At 39.9% G+C, this 9,336-nt stretch overlaps 1 protein-coding gene across 1 annotated transcript in view; it reads left to right on the top strand.

Annotated features, from left to right (window-relative positions):
* The first annotated feature begins 363 nt into the window (after window positions 1-363).
* Window positions 364-9,336, top strand: part of acsf3 (acyl-CoA synthetase family member 3) — a 32,791-nt gene continuing 23,818 nt past the window's right edge. The window contains exons 1-3 of the mRNA XM_034882100.1: window positions 364-457; window positions 1,642-2,440; window positions 7,039-7,194. Coding sequence (XP_034737991.1) covers window positions 1,724-2,440; window positions 7,039-7,194 — 873 coding nt within the window. The 5' untranslated portion in view covers window positions 364-457; window positions 1,642-1,723. The remainder of the gene's footprint in view (window positions 458-1,641; window positions 2,441-7,038; window positions 7,195-9,336) is intronic.

Below are 9,336 nucleotides of genomic sequence, written 5' to 3' on the forward strand. Positions count from 1 at the left end.
GAGGTTTGAAAAGACTGTGTTGCCCCTTGCATCTAGTGCAAAGCAGAGCCATGTCTTTCTCTAACACGCTGGTGCACGTACTGCATCAGATCATGTGTAACATTTAAAAGTATCAAAAAGTCTGGATAAACTAAAAAACTAAATAAATAAAAAAACTAACAAAATCTATCCCAAAAGCAACACAATTCCATGGTTATCTTTGTTGTTGTGTATTTTAATCAATATGTGGTCAAGTAATAGTAAGTAAAACGACATCAAAGTAACAAAACACAACGTTCTTGGGCAATTAAAAACTGAATTTTTAAGTCTCAGTCTTCACACAAGAGCTGGGTTTGTAGTTCTGAGGCAGGAACCATTTAATTTGTTTCATGCCGGAAGAGTGATGCCGTTGCGCTGTCCTTCACTTTTAACTGTGTCTATGACTACGAGACCTAGCCACCGGTTGTGTATGCGCAAGGTGACTATGAATTAAAGAAGCCTAGCTACATAATGTGAACAGCGGAGCACGGTTATTAATTTATGAACATTGATATATTATTCTCTGTAAATATGGCTTTTAATTTCTGTTTTTAGGGCTGAGGTCCGGTCAGTATCGGCGTCGTCTTTTATCCGTCACTTTCAGTTACCTTACGTTAACCTTAACGTTACCTTGCTTGCTAATGTTAAATTATGTCAAATGTCATCAGCGTCATCGGGTCAGCATTAGCTTTAACGTTAATGTTAAGTTACTTGTTCGAACAACGTTAACGCTAGTGGCAATTACATAAAGAATAGTCCCTGTTGTAAGTGGACATTGTTTTGACTTTTTTTTAGTGTAATTGCCCTGAATAACGTTAAAATTGTGAAAAGTTAAGTTAAGCATAATCGAATGAAAGTGACGTAATCCTAATTGTCGCATGTTTAGCGTTATAGACGTTATTAAAAATAGGTTAAAAACACAGATTTTTTAAATATAAAATTAAACAATGGTGACAATCACACAGGTGCACACTAAAACGTATAAACTTTGTTAATAATTAAAGAGACACTCCACCGGACTAACTACACTTGAAGTATCACCAAGACAAACTGTGCCTGTGAGAACATGTATAAGTCCTATAGTCAATTATAATTTTAATTTTTTTATTTTACATAATATAATTTACATATGTCAGGAAGCCTGCGTTAAAATCTGGAGTAGTGGGTTGATACAATGGATTATGGAAAATGTAGTATCCAAAATTGTCCAGGGATTGACCCATATTGGAGATTAATAGTCATAATTTCTCAGCTTCTACTGCTTTGATTTTTACAATCTATTCTTGTGTAATTCCTACATCTTTAAAATAAAAGTGCAATACTGCTTTAATGGAGTGCTCCTTTCATTTTTCCATTAAGAAATTAATATTTCTTTTCAATCTCCCCCTTTTTCTGCTCACCATGTTTGAAAATGATAGAAGAAGAAACATTTAAGCCATGTACAGTGAGTGTGATAGAAGTAATGGAAATTGAAGGAAAAGTGTTTGCCAATTTGGTCGATGACATTCTACAAAAGAAGTCCAAAGGAAACTTAGAATCATATGGTATTTGACTTTAGGAGAACATGTCAAACGTTGTGTGCTACTTGATACAACTAAGCCTTTTTTTCCCGTCAACTCACAGATGTCTGATACTAGCGGATGCAAGAGGCTGAGGATGGAGCCATCTTGAGGTTTTGACTCTTAAAGGTCCGAACACCTTAAACATGCTGTCGAGACTTGTTTCTGCTGCCTGCCTCTCCCTGAAGTGGCCTCACTGGAAAGCCACTTTTCACAGAATGTATAGCCCATCAAAGCCAGGCCAATGGCTACTTGGAACTGTGGTTCAAAGAGGAGCTCATAGGTGGTCTACAGCACCATCATCAAGGATAAACCACAAGCCAGTGTATACCAGGGCGCCAGCATTTGGAGATAAGCTTGCTATCATAGACAGCAGTGGCAGCCACAGTTACAAGCAGCTGTATTGCAGCAGTTTAGGACTTGCCGGTAGAATCAGAACCGCTCTCAACTCTGACTTTGGGCATCTAGAAGGTAAACGAATATCCTTCTTGTGTGCAAATGATGCTTCTTATACAGTGGCACAGTGGGCGGCTTGGATGAGCGGTGCAATGGCGGTGCCCCTCTACCGAAAACACCCTGAATCTGAGATGGAATACATAATCTCTGACTCCCAGAGTTCACTGCTGGTGGCTGGGCATCCCTATGCTGAAACCCTTGAGCCAATGGCACAGAGATTGGGACTGCCCTGCCTGATACTGCCCCCTACTTCTAACCTGGGAACTTTAGATGGGGCAGACACCCAAGAGAAGGAGAAAGGAGACGTCACGGACTGGGCGGATCGACCAGCTATGATCATCTACACCAGCGGTACCACAGGGAGACCCAAAGGAGTTCTACATACACACAGCAGCATCCAAGCCATGGTACATGTTGTTGTCTTTTCAACCATGATTACATTGGAGACAAAGCAAATTACATTTCAACTTATTTCTGTCATAGATTCATAGACTTTTAGTTTGATTAACAGGACATGTTAATCAGCTGTCAAATAGGTTGCTATACAGCTTTGATATAGCAAAAGATGGTACAGTTCAGTTCAATTTTATATATAGTATCAATTCATAACGAGTTATCTCAACACACTTTACAGATAGAGGTCTAGACCACACACTATAATTTACAAGAACCCAACAATTCTAGTAATTCCATCTTGTGCTAATGGGCTAAATGTGACGGCTAATTAAAATAACGAGCAGTGTGGGTTGTTTGGGGTTATCCCAAAACTTCGTGGCAGCTAAACATAATACTGTTTTACATTACATTTACATTAATTAAAACATATACATCATATAGCCGCTAGTGCTGATACACAGGTTCAAACCTTTTTTCTCAGTAGTGCCTACAAAGTAATTTCACACATGTGGTCCAACGTCATTATGAAATATATCTTGCAAGCTTTGGAATAACTGGGCAAACAGTGCACCACAGTGTACAACTGATTTTGTCGAAAACATTTATTTTAAAATCAGTTTGATTTGTAGCTCAGTCCAGCTCACTGCAATTTCCTCTCCACTGGATCTGCGGGTCTCAAAAAGGGGGGGGGGGGGGGGGGGGGGGGGGGGGGGGGGGGGGGGGGGGGGGGGGGGGTCTTGTCAACCCATAAGCTAAGTTAAGAACCACAGGTTGGCAGACAATAGTCATGATATTAGCTCTGTAATCAATCTGAAACTAGCCTTTTTTTGGGGCATGTAATGAAAGGAGGTTTGAAAAGACTGTCTTGCCCCTTGCATCTAGTGCAAAGCAGAGCCATGTCCATGTATCATTTAAAAGTTTCAAAAAGGCTAGGTGAGTTAAAAAAATTTAAATAAAAATTGCAATACAATTCCATAATGATCTGTGTTATTTTAATCAATTTGTGGTCAAGCAAGACTAAGTAAAACCACATCAAAGTAACCTAGGACAAGTTCGAAAAACTTGGTTTCACACAAAATTGCGAAAATGGAAATGGGCGTGGCCTATATCAGGTGAGCTTGATTCAGTGAACAAGTGGATGTAAAGGTTTTCAATGTGCGATGGATAATGCGGCAGTTATAGGCAAAAACACGTTTGACGTCATTGTAGCACCACCTAGTGGTTCACATGTGTAATATTTGTTAAGCCAGGTCAACTGCCCCTTGTACATCTACCCTGTTAATTTCAAATAATTCATTTTAATGTAAGTAGTTAATCCAAATCTGGGTCCCATAGGCCACCGATCGTTACCCCACTGTAAGGGGCGCCCCAGGAGGGACCCCTAGATGGTAGCCATCAAATTTTGTAAAAATTGGATGAGCCGTTCATGAGATATAAACTTTTTGTATTTCTAGCACCCCCTAGTGGCCAGTTTTTGTGAAATTTATTTTAGAGCCTCAGAGGGTCAAACCAAGGAATAATCTAAAGTTTGGCTTTGACAGCATTTATTTTGGCCAAGATACGGCATAGTTGGTGTTTTTATAGTTAGCTACACAAATTCGTCAGGTTGTGCTGGAGATACATGAGCCAAGTTTCATGCAGAACAACGGCATGGTCTAGGAAGAGTTTGAAAAGTAGATTTTTGATAAATAGCAAATTTTTACGCATAAAAGCGCCCTTCTGTGTGAACCAGCCCCTTGGGCTTAGAACCCTAATAATAACTGAAACAGGCAAACATGGGAGAGTTCTACCGCTTTGCGGTTTGAATCCTAAAGGTGTTCTTTATTTAGTCCTGTTTTAATTAGTTTACCTAATTGGTAACTGCCCTCTAATATTTAAAATATTTGTAATTTTTCTATGTTAATATTCAATTTATACAAGGGGACTTTATTAAACTTACCTTTTTTTCTGATTTAATGTTACAAATAAACTATCTAACTAGGTAACATACCATGTCTGTAGTCATCCGAATATTTCGGGGGTGGTGCCTCCTTGTTGTTGTATTGAGGTGCTTGTTGGAAGCTCAGAAATTAGAGACTCAGAGTCAAAAATCTACTTTTACGACTCAAGAAATGTACATTTTCTTTGTCGCGCTGTTCATGTTTGTCTTCTAAATTTGCATTATTTACACCATGGTATTTGATATATCATGCAGGGGAGCCAGAGATTATAAAGGGACTATCCAGAGTTTCAACAAATAGAGACCCATTAAATTTATGCATGTTTTTGAGTGCAATAAGTATTTTGACATTACTACACCTACATTTGACTCCCTGATTATCATCATTCCTCTTTTGTTTCAGTCCAGCTTTCTGAATAATCACTAATTTATGCCATTAGTGAACTCTTGAAGATTTTCCTGTATATTTTAAGGGAAATTGACCTACATGTCCAATAGTGTGGAAAATTAAAATTCCTCCTGAAAGAAGGCCGAGCGTTATTTGTCTCTGGTTGGCCCAGGGAGGTGAGTGAGTGAGTGAGTGAGTGAGTGAGTGATTAAGTGAGTCTGTCTTAGAAGGCAACAACATCAGGTTGTCAGAGTAACTGGAAAGCTCTTCTGTCAGGTTAATGTGCATAAAGACCTGAGGCAAACTTGAAAAGAAAATTATATATACATACAGTGAGGAAAATAAGTATTTGAACACCCTGCTAGAACCCAATAGAGAATCTTTGGAGGGACCTCCAACTCCGTGTTTCTCAGCAACAGCCCAGAAACCTGACTGATCTAGAGAAGAAAAACGGAAACGTTTGACCTCTGGAACTGCAAACAAAGGCTACCATACCAAATATTAACATTGATTTTCTCAGGTGTTCAAATACTTATTTGCAGCTGTATACACACACACACACACACACACACACACACACACACACACACACACACACACACACACACACACACACACACACACACAGTGGCTTGAATAAGTTTATACACCCTTGCTAAAGTTGATTAAAAAGAGTAAAAAAAAACATCTTTTTGAAATTGATCTTAATGCCTTAATTGTAACAAAAAAGAAAAATCCAACCTTTTGAGGACACCAATTTTCTTTTTGAATGAATAATGTATTGTAAACAAAGAAATGTTGTTCCTTAAAATACAGGGGGCATAAGTATACACACCCTTATGTTAAATTACCATAGAGGCAGGCACATTTTTATTTTTAAAGGCCAGATATCATGGATCCAGGATACTATGCATCCTGACAAAGTTCCCTTGGCCTTTGGAATAAAAATAACCCCATATCATCACATACCCTTCACCATACATAGAGATAGGCATGGTGTTATTTCAGTTTCCCCTACTATATATAGCTATATGTATATATAGCTTTACAAAGGTAGTGTTTACATTAAGCTTGTTGTAACACATTTAATTGCAACTGTTCCTCCATGACTTGATATTCACAGTCACAAACATAAAACTGCAGACACAATTATACTCGGGCAGTGTATAGTTAAATTTCCTTTTGTACAAATTTGTGATTGTTTTTTTAGCTGTATAAAAAAAATGACTCTTCTAGAAGAATTTCAATGTTTGTATCCTTAATTCCTGAAGTAATTTCTGTAAGAAATAGTCCAACAATCAACTATTTACAATTCAGGCCTTTAATGAAACTTATAATGTGATATTGCATAATAATAACAACTGGCTTTTTAAAGGTCCCATGGCTTGAAAATGTCACTTTATGAGGTTTTGTTTTCATTAATGTGAATTCCCCCACTCTGTCTATGGTCCCCCAGTGGCTAGAAATGGTGATAGGTGTAAACCGAGCACTGGGTATCCTGCTCTGCCTCTGAGAAACTGAAAGCTCAGATGGGCCAAGCTGGAATCTTGTCCCTTATAAGGTCATAAGGGGCAAGGTTTCCTCCCCTTTCTCTGCTTTTCCCGCGTTGAGAATTTGGCCCACTAATAAGAGAGAGACATCATGGCTTTCAAACAAGCAAAGTGGCAGTTGGTCAAGGCCACCCCTCGCCTCTCCCCTCCCTCCTCTTCAAAAGCTACAGACTCAGAAATAACACATACAAAGGAAAGCTCATTGTGGCTCTGGCTTTAAGGCTGAGTTTTGGTAAAGAGGCTTCATATATGGTATTAGGGGGCCATCCCATGCTGGGATATTTAATTTTAGAGCAGCTATAATGATGGTATTTCAAGACATAAATGATAAACACTAGATCTTTGGTGTTCTTTCTATACTTACAGTTTGCACATCATGCAGGAATACATTAACTGTTGAAGAGATGTATACTGTTTTCTCCACCAACAGTCTCAGTAGACCATAATGCAGTCAAATTATAATAATCTTGAGTTAATGTTATGATCTCCAACTGCCAATAAATTCATTGTCAGCAGGGGTTGTCAGAAGTCATTCTTGCAGCAGCTAAAAATTACTAATTGAGGTTTGATTACAGCAGTTTAGAAGAAAACTAGGTACGCAAAGTAAAACAACTAAATTGCAGCACAACTCCACAAATTATTAGAACGAATGTCTGCAACAGTGGAAGCTGATTGAGGTTGCTGCTGACCCCCTTGTCTCTTCCCTCCCCTGTCCCCCCCCCTCTACCTCAGGTCCAGTGTCTGGTGTCAGAGTGGGCGTGGTCCAGAGATGATGTCATCCTCCACACCTTGCCCCTCCACCACGTGCATGGTATCGTCAACAAGCTGCTGTGCCCACTCTGGGTGGGCGCCACCTGCGTCATGCTGCCTGAATTCCAGCCTCAGAAGGTCTTGACTCCACTCTGTGTCTTTCTTGTTCTACCTCTTTCTCTTGGTACAGAACACCTTTTCATTCAAACATCTGAACAAAAAAAAGGCAGTTGCAAGGCCATAAGGCTCGGGAGGTGACAGTGAGTGCCAAGCAATCATTGAGAGTAAGGCTAAGACGTATTTCAGTTTCAGAGGTACTGTGTGGACACGGGTCTGCTGGGTTGAAAAAGACGGTCAGCTTTTTCTACATCAATCCCTATTTCTCCATCAGGGTTTCCCTTTCCCCTTCTATTCTCCCTCCTTTCTGCTCGCTTCATCTCTGCTCCCTCTCTCATTCTGTCAGTCTCTCCTCATCCTCCTCCCTTTCTGGCTGTCAAACTAAGTGTTTGGGGCTCAGTGATGAATTGCCTTGTGTGGCTTTGTATCTGACCAATGCCGACTCACGGCAGGGGCTTAAGCAGCGGATCAATCGATGAGCTGACATTGAAGGATGATAGTGCTTGTTTGGCCCTTAGAAGGGAGGTGTGTGTGTGTGTGTGTGTGTGTGTGTGTGTGTGTGTGTGTGTGTTTGTGTGTGTGTGTGTGTGTGTGTGTGTGTGTGTGTGTGTGTGCGTGTGTGTGTGTGTGTGCGTGTGTGTGTGTGTCAGGACTTCTAGAGCTTAATGACAGTGAAGGTAGATGGAAAGGAAAGGTCTTTAAAGGACATGTGTATCTGTCAACATTGGTATTGCTACACTGTAATATCAGTATTCAGCTGGTATCCCTGACCTTGGGTACCAAACCGCAAAACCCCTCTTCTCAACCTCAGAAAAAAGCCTTTATTCTCCTCCTCCTGAAGTAACAGTGCATTGATGAAGTGATCGATAGTCACTCTCTTCTATATCTTAAGATATCTGAAGGGTAGCCTGGGCAGCAGAGGCTGGTATTGATTTATTCAGATTTTGCCTATAGATAGTGACAAAAGTGTTCAGTGCAGAAATTGTGATCCAGTAAATCACACAAAAGTCTATTTCAAGTGCTGCTGCAAACTGACAGGGGCAAATACTCTGCCTGGGGTTCACAACAATGGTCAGATTGTTTTGTTCATCACAGCAACAAATACTTAGATCAACACATTAAGCATTCATTTAGCTTCAACTGTACTTGTTACTTGTACATGTTTAGTGCTTATTACCAAATGTTAGCATGCTAACTAAGATGGGGATCAATGGAACTATTATACCTGTTAAACATCAGCATGTTGGCATTGTCATTGTGTGTTTGTTAGCATGCTGATGTTCAACCACTGGACGTACAGCCTCACAGAGCCACTAGCATGGCTGTAGGCACTTATTTTGATAGCAGTGCCAAACCAGTTTTAGTGACAGTAACAAAACTGGAGTATTTGTGATACCTTTTCTTAAAAATTAAAACATTTTTTTCTAAAACACAATTTTTTCCCCAAATGGATCAGCTTTGTACAAAAACCTTTCTAAATGTATGGAATTAGCAAAATTATGATAGTTGATCAAAGGAAATATCTGATCAAAAAACAAGTAAATTAGTAGCAATGCTAACTTTTGAGACCCCTGACAGTTTTTCATACTCAGTGCTACAGACACATTCACATTCAACATCCAGCCCTGCTCAAGAAGAATTAGCAAATGTATTGGAGTCCAATGTTGAGTGTTGAGGCCCGAGCCGATCATAGAGTTGTTTAGGATGCAGGCCATGGCCCCCGGCTCTCATCACATCCAGTCCCCTAGGTGGAGTTCAGCTCTTTGACGGACATAAATTGCCTTCCTCTCCCCTCCAGACTTGACTTGGTGGAAGCACTCCACTGCACTTGATAGACACCTCCCAGAATGGTCAGGGCACACTCAGTTAATAATCCGTCTCGCTGCACAAAGTTTTATTCTGTATGTGTACAGGTTAGCGGTGAATGCCCCACAATGTTTGTGGGTTGTAATGATGTTGTGAGAAATGGGATACCGATCTGATTTGACTGTTGACAAATCTTGATCATATCAGCTCTATTTGTCTATATATTTCAGTAATGCTATTTTATTAGAGGCAGAGGAGGTGAGAGAACTTAAATAGATAATAGATTAGGTGAGTCTTCAACAAGATGACTCAAAGGAGATGTGGAAGGAAGAGTCTAGAAATTGCTGCCACATTAAG

Source organism: Etheostoma cragini, chromosome 1 (genome assembly GCF_013103735.1).
Source record: "Etheostoma cragini isolate CJK2018 chromosome 1, CSU_Ecrag_1.0, whole genome shotgun sequence".
Classification (NCBI taxonomy): domain Eukaryota; kingdom Metazoa; phylum Chordata; class Actinopteri; order Perciformes; family Percidae; genus Etheostoma; species Etheostoma cragini.